General features: G+C 38.0%; 3 protein-coding genes and 1 long non-coding RNA gene across 6 annotated transcripts; 2 read left to right on the plus strand and 2 right to left on the minus strand.

Moving 5' to 3' along the window:
- The first annotated feature begins 1,778 nt into the window (after positions 1-1,778).
- On the plus strand, positions 1,779-8,910 carry LOC134026444 (sodium- and chloride-dependent GABA transporter 2-like). Of its 2 annotated transcripts, XM_062469216.1 has the most exons (14): positions 1,837-2,166; positions 3,718-3,852; positions 4,048-4,188; positions 4,616-4,700; positions 4,813-4,945; positions 5,096-5,230; positions 5,348-5,451; positions 5,580-5,704; positions 5,836-5,948; positions 6,037-6,174; positions 6,753-6,855; positions 7,184-7,284; positions 7,861-8,031; positions 8,240-8,910. In XM_062469216.1, exons 1-14 carry the CDS (start codon positions 1,992-1,994, stop codon positions 8,360-8,362), a joined length of 1,782 nt encoding a protein of 593 aa, XP_062325200.1. In that variant the 5' UTR covers positions 1,837-1,991; the 3' UTR covers positions 8,363-8,910. The 2 variants fall into 2 exon arrangements, 1 of the variants encoding a protein (XP_062325200.1); XR_009931365.1 differs by lacking the exons at positions 6,753-6,855; positions 8,240-8,910 and having other exon boundaries at positions 1,779-2,166; positions 7,861-7,988.
- Positions 8,911-10,334: 1,424 nt separating this feature from the next.
- Positions 10,335-14,099, minus strand: ppil1 (peptidylprolyl isomerase (cyclophilin)-like 1). Its single transcript, XM_062476135.1, has 4 exons — positions 13,840-14,099; positions 13,305-13,459; positions 10,756-10,824; positions 10,335-10,640 (listed from the first exon to the last, which is right to left on the minus strand). Exons 1-4 carry the CDS (start codon positions 13,893-13,895, stop codon positions 10,420-10,422), a joined length of 501 nt encoding a protein of 166 aa, XP_062332119.1. The 5' UTR covers positions 13,896-14,099; the 3' UTR covers positions 10,335-10,419.
- Positions 14,100-15,563: 1,464 nt separating this feature from the next.
- On the minus strand, positions 15,564-17,883 carry LOC134032288 (uncharacterized). Its single transcript, XR_009932004.1, has 2 exons — positions 17,641-17,883; positions 15,564-16,964 (listed from the first exon to the last, which is right to left on the minus strand). It is a non-coding gene; the product is annotated as an uncharacterized LOC134032288 (long non-coding RNA).
- A 1,775-nt stretch (positions 17,884-19,658) lies between these two features.
- On the plus strand, positions 19,659-24,897 carry eno1b (enolase 1b, (alpha)). 2 transcript variants are annotated; one of them, XM_062469231.1, is made up of 12 exons: positions 19,659-19,793; positions 20,729-20,823; positions 21,005-21,100; positions 21,783-21,841; positions 22,147-22,216; positions 22,305-22,438; positions 22,564-22,786; positions 22,940-23,137; positions 23,406-23,607; positions 23,729-23,837; positions 23,941-23,999; positions 24,377-24,897. In XM_062469231.1, the coding sequence occupies exons 2-12, from the start codon at positions 20,739-20,741 to the stop codon at positions 24,444-24,446; spliced, it is 1,305 nt and encodes a 434-aa protein (XP_062325215.1). In that variant the 5' UTR covers positions 19,659-19,793; positions 20,729-20,738; the 3' UTR covers positions 24,447-24,897. The 2 variants fall into 2 exon arrangements, with proteins under 2 accessions (XP_062325215.1, XP_062325223.1); XM_062469239.1 differs by lacking the exons at positions 19,659-19,793; positions 20,729-20,823; positions 21,005-21,100 and adding an exon at positions 21,343-21,358.
- The last annotated feature ends 273 nt before the right edge of the window (positions 24,898-25,170 follow it).

Raw genomic sequence — 25,170 nt, forward strand, 5'->3', positions numbered from 1 at the left:
TGATGTGTGGTGAGACCAACTTTTTTCAAACACTTGCATGTGTTTGCGGTGTGAGGGCATATACCCTAAGGGACACAACAATGCAAGAATCACTAAAATTACAGATAATGTGCCATTGTATTTAATTCCTGTTTTACGCCATGATTTAAGATCATTCACACACTGTCAAGATCTTTATCCCTCAAAAATGTGACACTCCTCACAAAACAAAAGTTAGTCATCTAGAAATCTCGGTCACAGGCAATCTATTCTACTTTGATGTTTTTGCATATGGTGAGAAGGCTTTGTGGTGGGTTCAAGTCTTTTCTGTCAGCAAACCATTACAACCACTTTTACCGACATCATATTAGAACAGATATATATTGTAAATAAAAAATTAAAACATGGTTTGTATTCTGATTGACTTTATCTATTTCAATAAAGCAGAGATTTACATTAAGGACTCTTGAACACTGAGCCCAAGCGTGCTGACGTGCAATCTATTATTTCTGAGCCTTTTACTAGGAAATATGCTAGTTGATCAACACATTCAGCTGTCATGAGAGTTCAGCTAAGGTTTCAAAGATCAGATGCCTACCTACAGTACAGCAAATACTAAAGCTACATTTAGGTTACACCCCTACTGTGTTAGCCATTTGAAGTTGCAACATGAAGTCCTATCAACAACAGAAAACTTAATCAACTAAACTCTTGCATGGACAATCATTTTGTGGATGCAAATTAATTATGCATGGATGTCTTCACAGCTATTGATCACAAAGGCTCTGCCACAGACATTCTATTGTATTTAGACAATTCATACATATTGTGAGAAGGTTCATTTGGGAGGGTAAGTATTTCTGTCAGCAAACAATCACACTTGCTTTCTATATGGACACAACTCATATGACTAAATGTCTTTTAGGTTTTGCTTTTAATTATTTATTGACCTTGATCTTTTTCAATTTTAATGATTAAACTTTGATTATTTTTCATTTGTATTACTATATGCTTTGTAGCTCTCTGAGATTGTTTTAAATATAAAGTGCAATACAAATAAAATGTATTATTATTATTATTATTATTATTATTATTATGAGAAGAGTACCTAATTTGGGAGTCAGATGGCTGAGCGGTGAGGGAGTTGGGCTAGTAATCTGAAGGTTGACTGTTCGATTCCCAGCCGTGCCAAATGACGTTGTGTCCTTGGGCAAGGCACTTCACCCTACTTGCTTCGGGGTGAATGTCCCTGTACTTACTGTAAGTCGCTCTGGATAAGAGCGTCTGCTAAATGACTAAATGTAAATGTAATTTCATTTTACTATGGAATATGCCTAGACTGTTCAACATTTTCAGCCTTGGCAGTGACAGGATTCTGGCTAAGGTTTCATAGATCAAATGCCTACTTACAGAAAAGACCAAATCTACATACTCCCCTACTTGTGCTGGTTATTTGAAGTTGCAACATAAGAGTAACATATATTTTAAGTTTAATTCCTTCCTTATTTGCTCCCATTTGGAAAAATACTATGGGTTTTATTGTACAAAAATATATATCCCAGACTTGGTTTTGCATGATGATGCATAATTAATCTTTAAATTAATCATATGTTTCTTTAAGCAGATGTTTCTTTAAGGGGTTTTGCACTAAAGGTTGCAACATAAGCGATTATGAAAACAGAAGTTATGTAGCTATTATGTAGTTAGATCGCAGAACATAGGCTATTCACACATTTTTTTCTGGAGATCAATCATCCTCACACCCTTGAAGGTTTCAAAAGCATTCTTTAGCATGTCAAATTGCAAGTTAGTCACACTGTCAACCATCTTAATTCTCAGAGTTTTGGACAAACTGATGGATGGCATGAGAGTACTTTTTTTTGGTCCCCCTGGAGGCTAAAGTACCTGGCAACCTTTCTGGGTTTGTCCTCATAAAAGCAGCAGCAGCCAACCTCATGCCCTGATCTCCAACAACTTCACCATAGACTCCAACAGACCGTCTCACAAGCAGCATGGCTGATTCTCTTCACAGGCAGGAGGCTCTCCCAGGGCAGGACATCCCACTGAGAGTCAAACAGCGGGACCAGTGGGCTAACAAAATGGAGTTTATCCTAACTGTGGCTGGTGCTATTATTGGACTTGGAAATGTATGGAGGTTTCCGTATCTATGCTACAAGAATGGCGGAGGTAAGTCTTTGAGTGGATACGGGAAAAAAGTAAAAAAGAAAAAAAACATTTGACTTGGCTTTGAATTCAAATGTGCATTCATTAAAAAACAAAAAGTAAAGGGCTATTTCAATAGAAGATTCATTATGCTCTCTCTCTCTTTCACTCTCTGTTTGTCTGCTAATTACCAGATAGTAAAATTCCTAGATTGAGGTGTTGATTAGCTATGGATTAAGAACAGTCCTGAAGGGTTGTTTTGTTGTTCAGCAAACATTAAGCCATTAATTGAATTTAACTGTCTGAATAAGCCTATGGTGACTGACTCAAATAAAACACATTACATGTTCACCTAAAACTATGTGTATAACATTCCATGAAACATATAGTTAATTATTTTCAAATAAAAATACATTGTCACGGTGAATACTAATAAAATCAGTTTGAAGGAATAAAAATGTAATTGCAGACAAACAAGCACAAAAAGAGTTGATCTTATTCACACTTTTGAAGGGACAGGTCTGTGATATAGTTAATTGATTGTCTTTGACGAGGTCTGTCCTTCACCACTGATCAGTTAACAATAATGAAAGATTACAACTAATGATTACTTTATTACTTTTATACTGTTTGGAATGCTCTGGATATAATAAACAACGTTGAACTATACCCTGCTATATAATCTCATGAGAACATGGAACGTCAGGGCCATTTTTAGGAGACCTATCTAAAGCCTAAACAAAAAGATATCTAGCATGCAGTGTTCTTTTCTGTGCTTGCGAAGGCTATGATAATCTTCCCCTTTCCTCCCATATTGTGATACCATTAACTCCCTTGACAAAACCATTGTAATTGAAAACACTCTTGAAACCCACATACATTCTATTCAGGGGCGATTCTAGGATCAGACCTTTAGGGGGCTCAGCCCCCAATGAGAATGTGACATGGATACAGTGCATTGCAAACGTGTTAAACCCACTTGCTAATAAATCACAAACTTCACTGGATAACAATTAATAAAAAATAAAAAATATATACAAAATATTGAATGAATGAAAAAACAGAAATCTGTGCCATGAAAATAACTACCTACGTCTTCTCCTTTGGTTTTACTGGCAGAATACCAATGTTAAAGGTGCATGGCGACACTGGATATTAAACCTGTTCAAATCCCTTTGTTCCTGTAATTGTTTGTCATCTGTCACTAACAGACACGTTTGCAAATTCTTATGTTAGAGCACTAAAACTTATTTAAGATAATAATAATTAATAATAATTTTAAAAAGATATTAGTTTTTTTTGGGGGTGCTGAGATGAAATGTAGGTGTGCTTGAGCACCCCTAAAAAGAGTCTAAAATCGCCACTGATTTTATTACAAGTGTATCAGACACCTGCACCTTATAGATCTATAATAAATAAGTTGATTTTTTTGAACTTGTGCTTGGTGATTCACTTCATTGACTCTGTACTTTCACAGCAATTAGGTACTATCTAATATGTCTTCATCTTCTTCCAATGCATTTACTTTGTACATTGAAAAGTGTAATGACATACACCTTATATTTCTACCTGCAGGTGCATTCTTTATCCCTTACATCCTCTTCCTAGTTACTTGTGGCATCCCTCTGTTCATCCTAGAGACTGCTGTTGGTCAGTACACTAGTCAGGGTGGAATCACATGTTGGCGGAAACTCTGTCCATTGTTTGAGGGTGAGTGTTCTTTATTAGTTCTGAATTTGTCATGAGAGGCTCAAATGAGAGACTCTTTCTGTATTGTTATTTAATTAAGTGATACCCTTTCGACTTTGTCATGGTAATAAGTCATAATATATATTTATTATTATACATTTATTATTATATATATTTATATTTAATATTTATTACATATTATTTACTGTCGTTCAGGTATGGGATATGCCAGCCAGGTGATCATTCTTTACGGGTCTATCACCTACATTGTGATTCTTGCATGGGCTTTTCTCTACCTTTTCTCTTCATTTACTGTTAATCTACCATGGGCCAGCTGCAACAACTCTTGGAATACAGGTACAGTACATGCTCAATTGAAAAAGTGGCATAATTGTAACTGTCATTCAACTAAATGTAACAGTTTGAATTAAAGGATTTCCATCACTTTTAAAAGAACATCCATAGATTTTTGGGAAACACTGTATTTTACCACCGAGTTACTGCAGTCTCTAAATACACCTAAACATGCATTTATCTACATGTGTAGTCATTAGATTGTAGTTTACCAGGCGAATATCACATATTATGGTATGGATGTGATTCCTTGTTTCGGTCATATTTCTATATATTGACATAGGTATACTTATTAAAAAGCAGATGATAAAATGAACCTGTAATTTAACGTTTAGACGATCTGGATTTGATTGCTTTAAGGAAAGAGTGTTTTTTATTTTACACACTAGGATAGTTTTTTATTGTTGTATGTTTAATCACTATGTTTCAGATACATGTGTTCTGTTTGATGGCAAGAACAACTCTGGCAACTGGACATCTCCCTTGAGTACTTCATCTGTTGTGGAGTTTTGGCAGTGAGTCAGAAAATTCATTGTATTCTGTTAGAGGTTCAAGACATTTGTACTTTTATTTCAAAATATTTTGTGTGTTACTATAGATGTTACAGTCGTCCAATTATTTTGATAGACGTCGGGTTCTACAGTTATCAAGCGGCATGGAAGATCTTGGAAGTATACGGTGGGAGCTGGCTTTATGTCTTCTGCTGGTCTGGGTAATCTGTTACTTCTGTGTCTGGAAAGGAGTAAAGTCGACAGGGAAGGTAAGATATTGACTGCCACTGTACTTGGATAACTTGGATAATTTAATTTATTTATACTTTTCTGCCGTAAGGTCTTGAAATTTGTCTTAAATGTTTTTGTTGTATTTTTGACATGGTCTTAAAATAATGAGTTTGTGTATACCTTGTTAGGCAGTTTACTTCACAGTTACATTCCCCTATGTGATGCTGGTGGTACTATTGATCAGAGGGGTAACACTACCTGGAGCCATGGATGGCATTTACTACTACATCTACCCCAATGTTACTAGACTAGCTGATCCACAGGTATCAGGATATGTAGTCCAACTTCCCTCCCTGGTTTGCTTAATACCTATACTTTAAGAAGTACTTCAGTACTACATTACATGGTTTGGGTCATAATCAGCTGTCTTTGTCCAAAAGGTGTGGATGGATGCTGGAACCCAAATATTTTATTCCTATGCCATTAGCCTAGGATTTCTGACTTCCCTTGGAAGCTATAATAAGTACAACAACAACTGCTATAAGTGAGTATAAAGAAGGATGGAATAAATCTTTGTTTCTATAGCTGTAAAGGTTCCACGTATTGCTAACTAAATATGCTAAATGTCATTACACAACCACAACATTTCCTTATTAATTATATGTCTTGCAGAGACTCCTTCTATCTGTGCCTGTTGAACAGTGGGACCAGCTTTATGTCTGGTTTTGCCATTTTCTCAATCCTGGGCTACATGGCTAAAGACCAGAATGTGGACATTTCTGTAGTCGCTGAGTCAGGTGAGGATTGACAAGACTAGCTTATGAATGACAAAATAATGGGATATTCTCACTCACATAGTTGAGGTACATTCAGTATAATCTTAAAATGAATTTACACATACTTTCAACTGTAACGTTTTCCCTTACAGGTCCTGGCCTAGTCTTCATTGTGTACCCACAGGCAGTAACCCTGCTTCCCTTTCCACAGTTCTGGTCAGTGTGTTTCTTCACCATGATCATTCTGCTTGGGGTGGACAGCCAGGTTTGAATTTTGGCTTGCCATCCATCTCTGCCTTACTGTGTCTCTCATCTATTTTCTCACACTCCCCATTTCTCATGTTGTTTCCCAGTTTGTTGGCCTGGAGACTTTGATGACCTCAGTCACAGATGTTTTTCCCATCCTACTAAGAAAACGGTATCGGAGAGAGGCGTTACTGCTTGTGTTCTGCACTGTCTGCTTCCTACTTGGCCTTTTCATGGTCACACAGGTGAAATATCACATCCTCACTCTAGCAGATGCAAATTTTTTGGTATCGTGAATCCAGCTCAGTACCGTGCCAGAGAGTGACAATGTTGGCATAGTTGTTTGAATTAGCTTGTTTCAAAGGGGTTTCTTTATTAATGAAATGCAATATGAGTAAATTCTCAAAACAGTAGAAGGGGGAAATGTATAGGGAAGTTTAATTCATAATATAGTTTAGGACAATTTTTACACAAGATTTTTGTTCACAATTTCTTTGTTTTGATGCAGCTGTTTCAACTATGTGAGCCATACATCACCTCAAGTATTTTGAAGTGTACGTTAAATAAGCAAAACATTATATTGTAATTTAATCTATGCACTCTTCATGAATATGTATAGGCCCTACATACCATACATATTCAATAAACCTCCAAAGTGTTTATTTAACTAGGCCTATATGTTTTTGTGGTGCTGTGTTTATAAGAGGGCGGCGTTTAGGCTAGTTAAGTGCAATGTTTACCTAAGTAAGAACACAGGGATAGCGCAAAGCAGTTTATTTAGTACATCTCTGGTGTCTCGTGTAAGTAGGCTTTTTTTTTGCAGGGTGGCCCCTACATCCTCCAGCTCTTTGATCATTATGTGTGCAGTGGAGCAACTTTGTTGTTCTTGTCCATTTGCCAATCAGTTGCCATTGGATGGGTGTATGGTAAGATTATTCCAGCATAGGCTAGGCATACATTACAAAATATTATTTCTTAGCCATTGACACAGTGTAGCCTACAGTAAGTGTTCAGTTGCTTTATTATTTTGTGTAAATATTTTTTTAAGAAATGTGTTCTCCAAAAACAGCCTGTATTCAGTAGGCTATAATTTTATTTTTTATCAGCTGATCCCGATGCAGAAGTCAGTTAATAGAACCAGTGCAGTGGCGGTTTGAGAGATCCATACATGGCAGACAGACAGGCAGACAGATTGCCGGATTTGCAGTTAAATAATGGTTTAAAAGCTAATTCAAACCCCTTTTCATCTCCAAGGTGCTGATCGATTCTGTGACAACATTGAGGATATGATTGGTTACAAGCCTTCCGCTTTTCTCAAATACTGTTGGATGTACATTACCCCCACTATATGCACAGTAAGTTTGAGTTTATTCAAACGTATTCATTCATACATTGCAAACATTTCTGCCATTACACAACCAATGACCAAGGACTTTGGTACACCGCCTCACCCCGCCACTGGCAAAAAAATAAATAAAGCTATGCATAATTTGGGATCGTTTTCAAGTAGACATTCCTTAAAATATTCAACCTATCATTCTTGGTCTTGGTTGTGCACAACTACAGATAAATCAGTAACTTGGGCTGATCAGATCAAAGAATTACAGGGTGCAGTGTGGTAGCTAGTTTAGAAGTTCCTAAATGTTAACCTTTTTATTTTATTCATGTGAAAACACAGTAGACTACTGATTGGTCAGAGATAATCGCAGCACGGGACACACTAGACTAGAGGGTGTTCACTGCATACCGCTTCAGCTCCACCTCTATTATGTCCAACCACACCCCCAGCTAATTATTTTATATGTAAAACATTTTTTATAAAGGGCAAGACTTGTGTGTGTGTGTGACATAATGAACATTGATCAAGTATGGCCTGTTGGTTTACTGTTGCAAAACAAACTCCCAATCATTTAATATTTCTTTTTTTTCAGGGAACTTTTGTATTCTCTGTGCTTAAGTACAGTCCTCTGAAATTCAATAACATTTACGTGTATCCCTGGTGGGCATATGGTTTTGGCTGGTTCCTGGCAGTCTCATCCCTCTCTCTGATTCCCATTACTATGGCTTACAAACTAGCCAAGGGCAAAGGAACTCTCTGGCAAGTAAGTGGCAGTCTCAACTGTGTTCCACTTCATATGATAAGAGTATAACTTGTAGGCCTTATAATAAACATTTACAATTAATTCAAGATGTTGTTTTCTTTTAAAAATAACTCCAAATGAACATTATTCAGTGTAACATTTAAATGTAATAGTAAAAAGTTTAAATGTGTGGTAATGTAAGCATGCTAATAATAAAATCTTTCCCCAGCGTCTTCAGACATTATGTCACCCAGCAGCCGACCTTCCAATGCTTCAGAAGGAAAGGAGAAATATTTGTAGAATAGAAAACACAGAAGATAAGTCCAGCAATAATAATATAAACACAATATAACATATATAGACATATAGAAGATGTTCCCATATTACTTCTACTATACGTCATCGTACTTTTTAAACTTTTTTTAAGACTCTATTGTGTGTGTATTTTCAAGTTTATTGCCATTTGTAACAAGTACAGGTATATTGGAATTCTTTGGTCTTGCACCTCGACAATCCCAAGGGGCTAAACTTCTAATATGATCTACACCTGAAATAAAACGTCCTTACCTAAATGGGCTACTATACTTTTCTACAGTATATATAAAATTAATAAGTATTTGGAAATGAAATAATACTGAATAATTCACCTACCAACTGACAACTAAGAATAACCTAACAATTTACATGTGAGTAAAGTAGCTTGTCCACATGTGTTTGTGTGTGTGTTGCGAAGGGAGTAAAGCAATATATTTAGGCTATATAGCCTTAAATGGATCGATCACCTTATTTTGTTTATTATTTTACATATAGTGCCGTATGCCATGTTTGGTTGAATAACCTACTGCAAGCTTCTTGATGTTCAACTGCTTTAGCCAGTTCAATCATATAATCATGTACAGTAGCTTGGGAGGGTAGAAGGGGGGGTAGAACGGTTGAACTTAGATTATGTATTTCCATAATTGTATAGGACAGTGCTAAAAACATTTTATATATATTTGAATTGTTGTATAATAAAAACCTTTAACCATAGATCATGACATACTCAACTAATTACATATATATTTTTTCTGTACTCATTTAACAGGGATTTATATTTCATAATACAAAACCAAATTATGAATTCAGTCAGTCAGTTATGCTTGTTTTATTTTATTTTATTTAAGTATTCTTGTGCTAGGGGCTGTCAACAAAAACTGGAACTAACTTCCATTTCTCCTTTTTACTCAGATGAATACATTTCAGCAACTAACAGCTATTTTAGGAGACTGGACTGTCTACCAGAGAAACGTTTTAGCGCCACCTTAAGGCCTCATGACTGACAGTATAGAATCTACTTAAATATTTGAAATAAATACTTTATTATAAGTTGGTTCAAATAAGAAAAATAAAAGATTAATTGAAAACAGAAACTGTATAGTTCTAGAGAAAGATCTCTGTATTGGGTATGTAAGGATGTGTTCAGGTTACATGTTGTTGGCTTGTTGCACAAGTACCCTTTAAGCGTTACAAAACTCTTCAGTGTGCTTGGCCCTGTGTCAAATAGTCAGGGAGGAAAGATCAGCCAGAGTTGTACCTCAATAAACAGTTAAGCAGAGTGTGCATTGTAAATCATTGTTAAGGCACGGGTCATTTTAGTTCACAAAAAGACTAGGAATATTTTCATAGCTTCAACTGTAATGTATGTAATGCCTCATGAGACTTCATGAAATATTGTGTAAAGAATGACTAAATGTATGCAGTGATAACTTATGCCAAGATTGGCTTATTCAACTGACCTGACTTTGACAAACATGCCTTTCACTGTTGATTTCCTGGGTAACTGGCACAATGTGTCATGCCCTTGCCAATGCATGCATCAGACACAAATACAACCCTAGATGGTTCTCAAGGACGACATTGAGAATGTGAGTTGTAAAATTAGTCTGGCCACTGTGTATCAAGCTATGTAATTAGGTAAATATGCAGACAATATAAAATGTTGTGTTGATGGCCCCATTGTTAATGACATGCATTTGAGTAAATTAGCCCATTTATGAATTACTAAACCACACATACAACGGGGCATTGGGCTTCTAAACACTGGCACTTTGAGGGAGGATGTTTTAAGATTACATTTAATTTATTCTGTCCAACCAACATTTTAAATTGAATTTTAAAGGCACTCACAATCTGAAAGTACAACACCATTAACACAGGAACTATTGGGAAGGCCTTCATGATATACTTTCCTTCTCAAGATCATTCAAGACACGGGTTTATCCCAAGAGATTTTATAATGTTTACTACCCTACCCACCCACATTACAAAATAGATTTGATAATGAAAATGATCCAAACTCATTTTTATTAGTAAAAAATAACATTGACAGAAAGTTACTGCACAGACAAAAATAAAAAGCAGGAAGGGCAATTAAATGGGCACATTTGTCCGAAGTATTTTTATGTCATCAGCAGGCCTGTCTTGGGTGTTTGTCTCAACCATACCAATGCGGTTTACCACTCCCATGCCTTGGCACACTCTTCCAAAAATACTGTGCTTCCCATCCAACCACTGTGTGGGTCCAAGAGTCAGAAAAAATTGACTTCCATTGGTGTCAGGTCCTGCATTGGCCATAGCCAAAATACCTGCACCTAAACAACACCAAACACCAGAAGCAAAGTTACTGTAGTGATGCACACTTTTTCTTGTGACTATGGTCATGTCACAGAGTCAAAACTTTTAATATTTAGCTCAGTATCTACTTACCTGTGAATTTAAGTTCGGGATTAAGTTCATCCTCAAACTGCTTGCCATATATAGAAGCCCCACCTCTACCTATAAGCATACAAATACATTAAGAGTCAATATGCTGCAAACTGAGTAGTGGTTGTGTTCAATCAAAACCTTGCCTAGGTCCTAAGTTCGGGTTAAGTCCCGAATGTTCAACGTATGGCTCGGCCCCTGGTGGGGATGGGCTGGTTTGGGCCATTACACTCCCGTGCTGAAAATTGGTCCCACTCCCGGCCCTGACTGGGCTTATTTTAATTTTAGTTTTTAATTCACAATGTGAATTAAAAACTCTTGTAGTGTGTAAGGGCATGATTAAACAATAACTACCGTAGTTTAAAAGTATTTTTGTGTTTTGTTAAAGCCATTCACATATAGGGATTCCCACGTACCGTTTACCCATGCCACCCTGCCAACACCTCTTGCCACCCCATGTAAAATGTTCTAGATCCGCCACTGGTTCAATGAGTAGTGGTTTATGAGTACAAATAACTACAATTCAGCCACATCTTTCAAGATCAGTCAGGGCAGCTGTAATAATCATTATCCCTTGCCTGAGTGAATGATGAAAATGGCAAACTTCAGAGCAAAATGAGTGCAAATAATCATTATGGTGCAAATATAATCGTTATGGTGCGACCTTTTCTGTTTCTGTCATTTTAGGTAATTTTTATCACGCTGATGTCTGCTCAAGTACACATTTTTCCTGATCAGTTTGTTTTTGACGATATTAAAAAGGGTTTAGTGTGTGCTTGTGATTGGGTCAGACCAGAGCCATTTCTCTCTATGGCTCTGGGTCAGAGGAGTGCATGGATGGGACCTCGATATTGTGGCCCCACCACCCAATCACTACTGCACAGACTCTGGCTACAAATGACATCACCACCGCAAGATGGCAGTACCGTATCCGAGATATTTTGGGATAATTTTGTACAGTGGGAGGAAGCAGATAGCCTGGCTCTGCCCTCCTACGTACTTCCGCTCAATTTTGATTTTGCTTCTGTACTAGGTCTGGCCATGAGGTACGTAAGTCAGATGTCTCCGGTAGATTTTCTACCGGCGAATCAGCGAACAGAGGGAGTGGCTGAGAACGATAACATTGATGTTGTGCGCTAGTTTGTGTTGTAGTTCCGTAATGGCGGCGGAGAAAGATGCGAGCGAAGCCATTCGGTCCGTTGTGGCAACACAGCCGAATATCTATAAACTAAGGCCCCGTTTACACAGAGGAAAAACGCATATATTTTCATGCGGTTTGGCCTTTCATTTACACGAAAACTGAGGTTTTATCACGAAAAACGATCATTTCAAAAAACTTTGGCCAAAGTGGAGATTTCTGAAAACTCGTGAATCACGAAATACATTTGTGCATCGCGTTACATTTATTTGTGAATCATCCAAACAAATGAACCTCGCGCCATATTTACTATTGAAAGGAAAAGGAAGTCGATCGTGTTATTCATAGTTGTTGTTGATTGAGAATTCTGATTGGTTTGCATGGCTTTATCCTTCTCGTTACACTGCCGCCTACAGGTTTGTTATAGTTTATGATAGTGCTCGGGTGCGTATTTATGCGGGTTAATGTAAACAGAAACATTTTTGAAAACGATCTTGTGTGTACGACGTTATTTTTGAAAACGGAGGGGCAGAAATATTCTGTATTCAATTCTGTTTCTGTAAATACCCGGCTATGTGTAAACGTGGCCTAAAGCTGGAGCAAGAACAAGTTTTGCTGAGTTTTGTTGGTGGCCATGATGTTGTGGCCCTCCTCCCCACGGGGTTCGGGAACAGTTTAATTTTCCAGCTACGGCAGCTAGCTCTGTTACAGTAGTGGTGAAGGAATTGGCTAAGGCGAACGCTAACGATTGGTTATGGCAGATCAGAGTGGCTCTGGGCAGATCCAATAGTTTTAAACTTCAACAGAGTACCCACCTACAAGGAAGTCAACGCTTGTCAATGGAGCGAGGCCAGACTCTGTACAAATGAAATGTAGAGAGTCTGGTTAGGACCAGGCTAGGAAGCAGAAACGCGTCGTCCATTCTTTTTACAGTCAATAGGTTCGTTCGACTTCATGCAGCACCGGCGGCGCCTACAGTTGGCTGCAGCTGGCTGACTTGAAGCAGTGCATGCTATTGGCTGCTTTAAGTCAGCCGGATGCAGACGGCTGTAGGCGCCGCCGGCGCTGCATGAAGTCGAACACACCTATTGGCTGATACGGTGACCGGTCTACAGTTCTATCCAGACTTACATAACTAGTTAATCTTTACGTTTTTAACTTTAATGCAAATTTTGTATTGGTTAAAATTGTGCATTGTTGGAGGGTGTTCATAATTTTTTGCTGGTGCTCAATTTTTTTCAGTTAGGAGTACCAGTGCTACCAAGTAAAAAAGTTCATTTCAAGCCCTGGATGAAGATGACCCTCGATTGAGACCCTTGCTAAATTGATTAATTAGCAATGGTGCTCTACTTTGTATTGTGTAACTGTAACGCCCCCCCCCCCCCCCCCTCCTCAGCTACAATGTTCAACTCACCTGTTCCTGTGGGATCCCCACCTTGCACCATGAAATCCTTGATGATTCGATGAAACTTGGTATTGTTGTAATAACCCCTTCTTGCCAACTCAGCAAAGTTTTTGCAGGTTTTAGGGGCATGCCTCCAATACAATTCAACCATTATTGGGCCCATTCTTAAAGTAAAGGTACAAATATATCAATAACAACCCGACTATACCGCTTTCATTTGGCTCTTAGTTTCTCAACAACAAACCTAGACAATCTAGTCTAGAGAAATGAACGGAACTGTTTGTAGACTCGTGCCAAGCTGGAAAGCTAGCTTGCTACAGTAGTCTACCTTCAAAAGTTCAGCATGAGTAGTAGCTAGCTCCTACCTTTTAAATACTTTTGGTTACATTGTGCTAGCCATCACAACACACTTACGATTACGATTACATACTGTAAAACAGCCCCTAAGTATATCACGTGTATACTTTATTAGAAGTAGCCTAGCGTTCATTCATTCAGTTACTCGATGGGTAGCTCTATGCTAGCTAGCTTGCTAGCTACTTACGTTGTATCCAGCGTAACAGTGGACGGCTGCCATGAATCAGGTGGTATTCCAGACATGATCGTTTCCTCTGTCTGGCAACGTGGATCCGCAAACAATTTTGATATAACAACACCACTTAACCAGGATAAGAGATTACAAGCCCAGCCTAGAATAAACTAGCTAGTTTGCAAGATGCCGATGTGTTGCTTCTCTTCTTCTTTTTCAATGACGTGAATGGCGGTAACCCATGTAAAAGTTGAAGGTAGCTACATTACCGCCACCCGGTGTCTGCTGCTTGTCAATGGAACCCTGGAACTTAAAATAGCTGTCAAAGAGTAAAAAACAAGCATTAAATTAAGCTACGATACTAGGACAAGAAAGAATATATATATTACTGATATAGCTTAGCCTATAGCCCTATATAAATTAGGCCTATAGCCTATAATAATAAACAGAGATTATTATTATTGTTGTTATTACATAAATATATTCAGTCCAGGGCCATTTAAATTGATTTGTCAATGACTCTGCTTTGCACATGTATCACCAATCGTCTTTGGAGGAAGGGATTCCTCTATTGATTCTCCTATGTCTTCCAGTTTTTTTACTATGTGTTTTTCTTGTCTGTGTGTTTAGGTTTAGAGCCGGTGTTGTGTCATTCGTGAATCAATTTCCTTGTAAAAAAAAAAAGTATACCCTAACAACCTTTGATCTGATTTGAAGGAATAATGCGATGTAGAATGTGAAGGCTTGTTATTAATAGCAAACGTGTGTAACAAATCTGCGGTAAAAAAAAAAAAAAGAATAAAAAAAGCTGTTAGTATTATGCACATCAGCCTACTTTGGCGACCCCTAGTAACAAAGCAAAGATGAGAAGATAAAACACGAGGTGTTTTATATAGGAGTATTGGTCTCCAGTAAATCAAAGACAAACAAGTGACACTCAGTGAAGGCACCAATACCACAGTTGAAAACCTTTTTATAGGTTTAAACCTTTGAAGGATATGGTTAATTAAAGTTGAAAGGTCGTGATTGGGGATATGGCATTATGCTGATCTTAGCATGTGGTGTAGCAACAAATGGTGTTGTTTTATACTTAGAAAAAGCCTGTATCAATGTCAATGTGCTTTATTACAAAAGAAGACCCATATCATCATGTATGAACAGTTTACAGTCTAGCTTAATGTTAAATCTAAATGTTTCAAAAATATGTTAAAGGGACACAGAATGTCCTATTTTTGTGGAATTACCCTTAAGGAGTAGCGTCACACATATGTGATTCTGAACATTCCAACCGACTATTTTCCGATAGACAAAAACTATATGACAAACGCTATAGTATGGCTTCAAAATTTACAATTAGGAGGCTAACAAGTAACACTAGCAGGTAGTAGCATTGCTACGAGTATTATGCTAGGTTGCTAGGTAACGGAAGCTAACTAAAACTAGCTAGCTTCCGTTTTGGAAAAATAACTCACTCCTAAGGTTAAATATCATGGACTCACCACCACACTTATATCTTGAATACATGTAAATGCACGCTCACCTGTATGTACATCTTATTATATGTAGTGCCTTCAGTAACTGTAATTTAGACCATGGTATAGGCCAAAAAGGTGGACTGTAGACACAAGGAAATTTCCTTGTGTCTACAGTATAAAACAGGAAAAGAAAATAAGTTGTATTTTTTTTTTCTTTTGCTGCTCACTAGACTGCAAGAGATATCAAAAGAGAGAGAGAGGAAGTGCTATTGTGATTGTTCTGTTTATTTTTCTCACACAGATCTCAGGTGTCAGACATTCAATGTTCCATGCAGGTACAGTAAGCACAGCCAATCAGGAGACACTGGAGGTACAGTACAACCTCAAACTGGGGGAGGGGGAGAGGGAGCTGCTCTGTTATGCAGTCATTTGACTAGTATTCTTTAACTACAGGGTAGGGTGGAAAATCAATACAATGGACAAAGAGAATAGAGGAGGTGCCTATCTATCTACCTTCAATAAATATCCTTCTTAAATCATCTACCCGACCCATACCTCTCTACTGCTTCTCTGGATGTTGTTAACTGCTAAGGGTGACACATATTACCATTGGTTCCCTAAACTCCCTAATAAGTTGGACCTTTTTTTAACCCCCCAAAATATTGACCTTTTCATAAAAGAAGACTTCTGTATTCATTGTTATTTGATTAATTCTCCACTTGATAATGCCATGAGCAAAATATTGAATATACCAGAGACAGATACCTGTTAAAGGCTTGAACAATGTAGATACTCTAATTAACTGTTGATCTTGTTTGTCTGGTTGTTTGTGCAGCACTCAGAGAACATCATTACCAGACAGTGTTAGAACACTTGTTACAGCCCAGCACTGCCAGGTAAGATGTGCTCGGGGAGCCAAGTAGACCTTAATCAACAATCTATTGTAATCTCTTTACATGTAGGACATAGGTTTTGAGCATTTGGAAATGCCATTTTTACAAAAATCTCCCATCACCTAAAATGATTTGATGTACTTAATTGCAGAATTTAATGTTTTTTTACTGTCTAACAATTTAAAGGTTTAATAGCCAGTCAGTGTGTGAATTGCTTATTATACTGCACACATATAAACTACAAAACTACTGTAATTATGCTCTCTAAATTAGGCCTGCAGAAAGTCATCATCATCATTACCAGGCAGTATTAGAAATTACATTACATCCAAAACTGCCTCGTAAGATGTAGATGGCCATCCAAAATTAACTACAACATCTAATGTCCGCTATAGCATAACAAAGGTAAATTATTAATGTTCAAGAATACATATTTAATCATACTTATACTTTCTGTGTTCACATATACATTGGTATGTAGTTATGAATATAAAACCTGGGATTCAATCGAACCGGCGAATGAAGAAAAAGCGATGTTTGTGATTGAACTATTGAACTAAGCAAATTAGGAATTTAAAGCAGAGTTAAGTTGAGTGAAAAAGGAAATGTCTTCAACTTCTCCCTGGAGCCTGTGATCCATCCAATCTTGGGTCATTCTTATCCTCATTAAAGGCAAAAATCTTCATTGTCTTCATTTAAGTCACTGACAAAATAGCTGTAACTAAATACTGAAAACTCATGCATCTTCTGACCTCCCACCTTATATAGACACCTGGGACAGAACACATACAATTACTATGTTCTTAGTTTTTGCAATCCAACAAACACAAAATAAATAACAATAACTGTAGATGATAATAATCAACAACCAACAAATCATCAACCATCATATGTAAATTGTTGAGCTGATAACTACATTTGGCCAGCAGTAGCATACATCACTGGTCACCTGCTGACTTTAAACAGGATGGGAGAGTAATCTTACCTACTGTAATCTCCTTTCTAATCATATAAAAGCAAGTAATAGCAAGTCCCATCAAAGGACTTTGACGTTTTCCTGAGGCAACCACTTCAATGGTTTACTCTATGTACAAAGAAGAGCCTCTTTACTTCCATTCCAGTTCCATCTCCATTCCAAAGCAGCCCTTGTGACCAAATAGCTGATCCTACAGAGATTGCTGACAAAACTATTCAGACTTACCTGCCCTAGCTGGTTTGTCTGGTCTTATATTGCTTGTTGTACACTAGTCATTCATCATTTACATGAGCAACAGGTGTCTCTGATGTCATTGACGCATAACAACATTTGTTTGTTTCAAATCTCAAGCCTTTTGGTCAGGAAATGAACACTAAACATTAGAATGTTGAGCCATCAACAACTAATTTTTAGGTCACTGAGTAAAAAAACAAACAGTATAAAAAAACAGAATTCAATCATCGTTACTTACTCCAATCCTTTCCAGTCAAAGTAACCAGAGCCATGGATAACATTTTGTTGCCAGTGTAGTTGAGGAGGAGGTTGTAATTCTTATTTCCTTTTCAATTTCACACCTACATCTGATTCAAAACACAATCTCAGAGATACAAGGAAAGTACTGATCACTTCATGCTATACAAGCAGCTATACAAAAGTACTGGAAAAGGTTTCATTGATGTCCGTTGGCAAGCTGTCTGTGGTGGTGTTGCTTTGAAACCTGTTAATTCAAAGAGTGACCGATGGTTAGTCTTGGTTTACATGTTTATCCCTTCAGGTCTTTCCTGTGGTGTAACCAATCCAATTGCACTTTTTAAATGGCAGGTGTTTATTCTTATCTGCGATTGGTCTGTCAGCTAGAGTGTCGAATGACATCAGTGTGCACAAATGACATCAGTACAGTGAATTGCCACACCCTGCAGTATGTGCACTGCTTGTCTTCCTTGTTGCAAATACCCCCTTTGCCCCCGTTTTATATTGTGCTTAACAGCTGAACCATTTATGGGCCACAATATCACATTTCAAGTACCAACTCTTTGTATTTTGATAACAACCAATAGATCTAAAAGTAAATAGGCATGTTGTGACAAATCACATAAACATATCATTGATTGAAGTACATATGGATAGGAATGAACAAATGAAAGGAGATTAACATCAACACAAGTTATATTTCCATAAAATTGATAATGATCTGTGATTGTGATTGACTACTTATTCAGAAGTGTTAATCTTTGTATAAATACATAACTTTGTCCTTTTATTGATAGTTAGTTATTCCCCTGCCCCTAAACGTAGCTGTTCTGCTTAATGGGAGCATGATCAAACAAATATTTTCGATTTTTTCTTTTCTTCCCCAGAGCTTTCGTCGAGTAGTTGAATACAAAACAAAAACCAGCAGTTAACCAGCTAATTTATTGTTGAAACAAGACAGGCTCTGAGCCAGCCGGTGTGAGATTATCTAATGTGATATGGGATTAAGAGTATATGCATCCCAGCAACCAGGTTCTACTTTGACTTGGACTCCTCTATATAATTGGGCTCAACGGGATGTTTGTGTGCCAGGTGGTGTTGCTCGGGGTGGGGTGTTGCTTGGGGTTCAAATGGCAGTCCCTAGTGTTGTATGTATCTGTGAAATGCAGGGCAGACCAACACAATTATGACTTCACTGTCTTACAGTTTGGATTGACTTGGCAAAAACATTCAAAAACAAAAACATATAACATCATAGGAATATGTTATTTAGTGTTGTTCCCATAAACATATTCAGGTCCCCACTGTCTGGGTATTCCTGTATCAACCCCCTGCCAGGAACAGATGTTATAGCCACAGGTTAGGGGTTGTGATAGCCCAGTAGTGGTTCACATAGGTTAGTCTTATGGGGATAGGGAGCTCAGGGTACTGAGGATTAGGGTTGGGTTACTATGGGTACCAAAAGCAAAGAATATGTAAACATTGCTGGCAGATCCTGTTCCTTTATTCATGTTTTCCTCACCTGCAAAAAAGAAATATGTTGAAAGGCTAGACAAACCAATTTCCTGACCATCCTAAACGGATGAAATTATGTGGAAGGATAATTATTTGAGAGGGGTATGGAAGTATTATGTAATTTAAACAAATAAGTGAAAAATATTGTAGTTTTATTTGGAATCATCTTTATTTAAAAGTAAAACATTTCTTTTTTCATCCCACAGTTCAAGTTCATTTTACAAGGCTTCGGTTGGGGCAGAGTGGGGCGAGCATGTTGGTGGGCACTGTGGGGTATGTGGGACTGTGACACTAGAAATCAGTGTAGCATGTTTTTCTTTATTGCAGGCGTTATAGAGAGGAGAGGATGGGTGGCTGAGCTGGGCATCACAACATTTGAATTCAACACTATTCAACGAGTAAAAACCAGGGGCTAACCTTGAGGAAGGTCGCCAAATACAATTTTCCCACTATTTATATTACTTTGATACTTAGGGTGGAGCATCGCTGGACTTTTTGGCTTGGCTCTGAACTACCGATGGATGGCAGCAATGCGCTAACCACGCCCAGTCTGCCGGAAACTCGAAGAAGAAGAAACTCATTCACTTCACTCCTTCGTGGTACTGCCCTTCCTCTCACCTTCAGTCTATAACTTTCAAGGTAAGTAGTTTAGACAGTTAACTATTGATTTAATCAATTGGTAGCTGTGCATGCCACAACATTATTTCATGATGGATTGTGTTTGAGCTACTCAATACTGTAATGTAGCTAACTTTCCAAAATCACACAAGTACGGCTGGTTTGCTAAGAAAGTCGTGCTACTCAGTTCTGTACTACATGAAGTAGTATAACTACTGCCGAAATCTAGCTACAGTTCTTTGCCTACCTCTCACAATTTAATCAAATCATCACAGTTGATAGCTGATGCCGGTAGTTAGCAGGTAGACTACACATGAAGTCGAGAAAATAAGTAATGTTAACCTGGTCATGGTCAGTCGTTTTTGAAAGGAAGTGCGTAGGTAGCACTTGCTGCGGAATTATCTAGTAGTGTTAGCACTAGCTGTTTCATTTGTTTTATCTGTAGCCTTACAAGATAGTTGGCTTATTTGAACTGTAGGTTAAAACAAAATGCTTGATTCAGTATAATAAAATAGTTAACCGGCCAAGCAGAAACAACTTCGCGAAATAATCGAAATTGTTTACACTGTCACAGATAAATAGGGGATGTAATAGATTTGCAGCCTACTATTTTATACAGATGCAGCTGCACTGTATATTACAATTAGGCTACCGTCGTGCGATTAATTAGACCAGTTGACAGCTCTTAATCCAATTAGATTGCTAACTGATGTTAGCGTCACTAATCTTGCATCCAGGTCATGCCATTTTAGTGAGGGAGCTCTAGGTAAATGTATTTGTTCGTAACGTTAGAGATTTTGTTTATCGTACCTAAATAATTTAGTGCCTTTAAATTGGATGTATGTACATTTAGTCATTTTTACATTTACATTTAGTCATTTGTATATGTAAAACTATGCGTGAACATTTGTCAATGTTGAGTACATGTGCGGTTTATAGGATTTTCTGTTTTCCAGGCCCTACACCATGTCTATCCTGAAGATCCATGCCCGGGAGATCTTCGATTCCCGTGGAAACCCCACGGTAGAGGTTGATCTGTTTACTGACAAAGGTAAAATGTGTCTGCTGAATGCAAGTAGGAACTGACTTGCACAGGTTCAAAATACTTTGTTTGTAAATGGTCAGGACGGTATTCCTAAAATCCAATTACGTTTTCGTTAGTTATTAGCAATTTTCAGTATTTTTAAAGAACAATTATCTAACCTCTCATTACCCTTGTCTTCATCTCTCAGGGCTGTTCAGAGCAGCTGTACCCAGTGGTGCCTCTACAGGCATTTACGAGGCTTTGGAGCTGAGGGACAATGACAAGTCACGTTACCTTGGGAAAGGTGTGCACATTTACTGTGTTTCATTTTGGTACCTTAAGGACACACAGAGATGTTATTAAACACTGCAAAAATGGCCTGCATTTCAAAGGGACTTTGTCCCCAAATTTTATTTTCATAAATAATATATGGATACATTTATTGGTTTAAGTAAAACATTTTAATATAGGATTAATTTGAGAGGCTAGCTTTCTCCACCATGTCTTCCCAGTCATCTTTACCCTCTATCTCTCTTCTGCTGTCAGGTCTGAAAAAGACAAAGTAAGTTAGTGAGGTTTTATCACCATTGATCAGGTAATGATGCAAAGTAATACCATAGCAAAGTAAGGCCTTGCAATTGTAGAATTTGTGGTCTAACACTGGTATGGTCTGCTGGATGAATAACATGTGCATGGATTGCATCATCTCTTTAGTTCAAATGTAATTTGAATGCTTAAATTGTAGATTCTTGATCCCTTAGCCATCCATAAATGTTTATAACTGACATTTTGGTGTATGCTGTGCAGAGTAGAGATGTTACCAATAGTTTTTTGCACAAACACTACCAAAATAAAATCAATTTTTCATCACTGTGGAATGCTTACTCATAACCCACTTCATGAAGATTATTTTACTGTACATGCATGTTGCTTTTTTATCCATAGTTTCTTAATGTCTTGGTCAGTAACATTTTCTTTCATTGCAGGTGTGTCAAAAGCTGTAGAGAACATCAATTCAACTCTCGCCCCGGCACTTGTTGGTCAGGTAAGAAAACAGTTATGGTATCTCAGCCTTACTTAACTAATCCCATAACCATTAGCATAATAACATTGGAACTGACATGGTGCTATGGAATAGCAGCATAGGGTGTTGCACAATTACAACAAGAGAATGGGATCCTTTGGATGTACTGTAAATATATATCTTGTTTTGGTAAGACAACTTTCAATTAGTATTACCACATGCCCCACCTTGTCTCAACTTCATCAGTTATACCATTAGACTGATGGTAAACCAAAAAATGGTTCTGTGTGTGCCCTCTCACATCCCTTTACTGTTTTGGATTTCAGGATGTGTCTGTGGTTGAGCAAGAGAAAATCGATCAGATGATGCTGGACTTGGATGGCACTGAGAACAAGTGTAAGTCATGTTTCAGACAACAAACATATGGATGGTTACCACTGAGTGCATTCATTTATTTCCTTTTTTTGGTTTTGAAATCCAACAGCCAAGTTTGGTGCAAACGCTATTCTGGGCGTGTCTCTGGCTGTGTGTAAGGCTGGTGCAGCAGAGAAAGGAGTCCCCCTGTATAGGCATATAGCTGACCTTGCTGGTAATTCAGAGGTTATCTTGCCTGTGCCGGTAAGGCTAAAGCTGGATCATAATTAATTGTATGGTGTTTTGTATGGAAATTCAGTATATGTTATACTCATTCACATAACCCACCTGTTGTGAAGTTACATTTGTTTTTTTTCCTGATTTTCCAGGCCTTCAATGTGATCAATGGTGGATCTCATGCAGGTAACAAGCTTGCCATGCAGGAGTTCATGATCCTGCCTGTAGGCGCCAGCACCTTTAAGGAGGCTATGCGCATTGGAGCTGAGGTGTACCACAATCTTAAGAATGTCATCAAGAAGAAGTATGGCCAAGATGCTACCAATGTGGGCGATGAGGGTGGATTTGCTCCTAACATCCTAGAGAACCAGGAAGGTATATGAGCAAAGTGATCAAAAGACAGGGTTTCAAAATGCCCCTGAATTACACCATGTACTGTTGTCCACTATGATGCTTATTGACTATAACAATAAGTTATTCTTGGTGCACACCAAATCACATGTGTGTTGTATTTGTGTATTTCCACAGCTTTGGAGTTGCTGAAAGAGGCCATTTCCAAAGCAGGTTACACGGATGAGATTGTCATTGGCATGGATGTGGCAGCCTCCGAATTCTATCGTGATGGCAAATATGATTTGGATTTCAAGTCTCCTGATGACCCAAGCCGTTACATCACACCAGATGAGCTAGCTGACCTCTACAAGAGCTTTGTCAAGGACTATCCAGGTATATTGTCTCCCCTTATTTAGGGTTGCAAAGGGGTGGTATATTTCCGAAAAACTTGGAAGTTTCTAACTTATTTTTTGCAACCATGCTCTTATTTTATTTATTAATTGTGGTTTTTTGTTCAAATTGCTTAAAATGTAAGGTTCACTATTTGAAAAATCATAAAATCAAAATGTATTAGTATAGCACTTTTTACACGCAAGCATGTCACAGAGGGCTTCACATACGCCCAAAGTCCTTTGATCATTGTCTACATATCGTTTCTCAGTTGTATCTATTGAGGACCCGTTTGACCAGGATGACTGGGAGGCCTGGTCCAACTTTACTAACAGCACAGACATCCAGGTTGTTGGAGATGACCTTACAGTGACCAACCCCAAACGCATCACTAAAGCTGTGGAAGACAAGGCCTGCAACTGCCTCTTGTTGAAGGTCAATCAGATCGGCACTGTTACTGAGTCAATGCAAGCGTGAGTTGGTTTATATTTTTTCATTCCGTATGGTTTTCCACAATCTTCTGAAAGCATGAATGTAGAAGTATTGCCACTGTTTGAACACCAGTGATTTAAATTAAATCTTCAATTTTTGTAGGTGTAAGATGGCCCAGTCCAGTGGCTGGGGAGTCATGGTTAGCCATCGCTCAGGGGAGACAGAGGACACATTCATTGCTGATCTTGTGGTGGGCTTATGCACTGGACAGGTAAGAATGAGCTGGTGGAAGAGTATTTTTATCTTCCAAGTAGGATGTTGGTGTACTATTTGTGAACTTGTAACATCAATACTGTTCTATACTATATTTGCAGATAAAGACTGGCGCACCCTGCCGTTCTGAGCGTTTGGCGAAGTACAACCAAATCCTCAGGTATGTTGTTCTTCCAACTGCTGCTGAAGATTGTTCCTCATACCTGAGTGTGGTTGCTTGACTGTATAGGGAACTAAGAACATGTCTCTACAGTTGGCAAAAACGTAACAGAAAGTTCCTTGGAAATCGAGAAGTTTTCAAAGACAGTTTTATTATAAACACATTTTGGCAGAATTGTTTGGATTAAGTAAGTAGGCTAACCAGCTTACATCTGTAACAGTACTTCAATATATTTCAACCTGTTTAGGTGCACTCAATTAAGGGGGTGGGGTTATGAACCGTCTTTGTCACAATGATTGATGTTATTAGTGCATGTTTAACCCCTTACCCTCTCAAGCCTGTGTTCAAGCTTTTAATTATTTATTTTTTCTCCACAGAATTGAAGAAGAGTTGGGAAACAAGGCTCGCTTTGCTGGGAAAAACTTTAGGAACCCACTGATAAACTAGAGTTGAGTCTTACCAGTGTTTAACAATCAGCAGAAACGTGCACAAACAGTCAGTGGAATACACAGAGTTTATTGTAACTGAGTACTGACATTAGGCAGGCCAACTGAAGACAGACATTGGAAAAGTGTTACTGCTTTCTTGTTAATATAAAGTATTAAGATTTGTTTATGCTTGGTCAAAACTTTGCTGCCCTAGATGTACAAGGCTGCAGAGGGACTGTAAATTGGGAAGTGTTGCAGTCAAGGTCATCAATGTATACAGTATTTGACTGTGTTAATAATAATAATAGAGGAAGTTATGTATATTTGTGGAAGACACCAGATTTGTGAACAATGGAAGCTGTAGACTGACTACATTTATAGATATGGTTAAATTTAACTAATGCTTGAAATAAACATTTGTGCGAAATTGTTAGTGGTTCCGATGAATAATAAACTCAAAGTGTATATTAGTTTCTGTGGGCATAATTCTATTAAGATACAGATTTTGTAGATTTTTCATGGCCAAAGTCTACATTTATTCAGTATTTCTTCCCACAATGTACTTGAGTCCTTTACAGCATCAGTCTAACATCTGAGATGGTAACATTAATTTAGCAATAACTAAAATTTTATTTTCAGGCAGCAAAGGGTCATTCGTCGCATTTCCCTAAGCCCTAAGCACTGCTGGCGGTAGGTCGCTGGGGCAATGCTTTGTGGACACCACAGCCAAGATGATCCCATTT

This window comes from Osmerus eperlanus, chromosome 1, assembly GCF_963692335.1.
Source record: "Osmerus eperlanus chromosome 1, fOsmEpe2.1, whole genome shotgun sequence".
NCBI lineage: Eukaryota > Metazoa > Chordata > Actinopteri > Osmeriformes > Osmeridae > Osmerus > Osmerus eperlanus.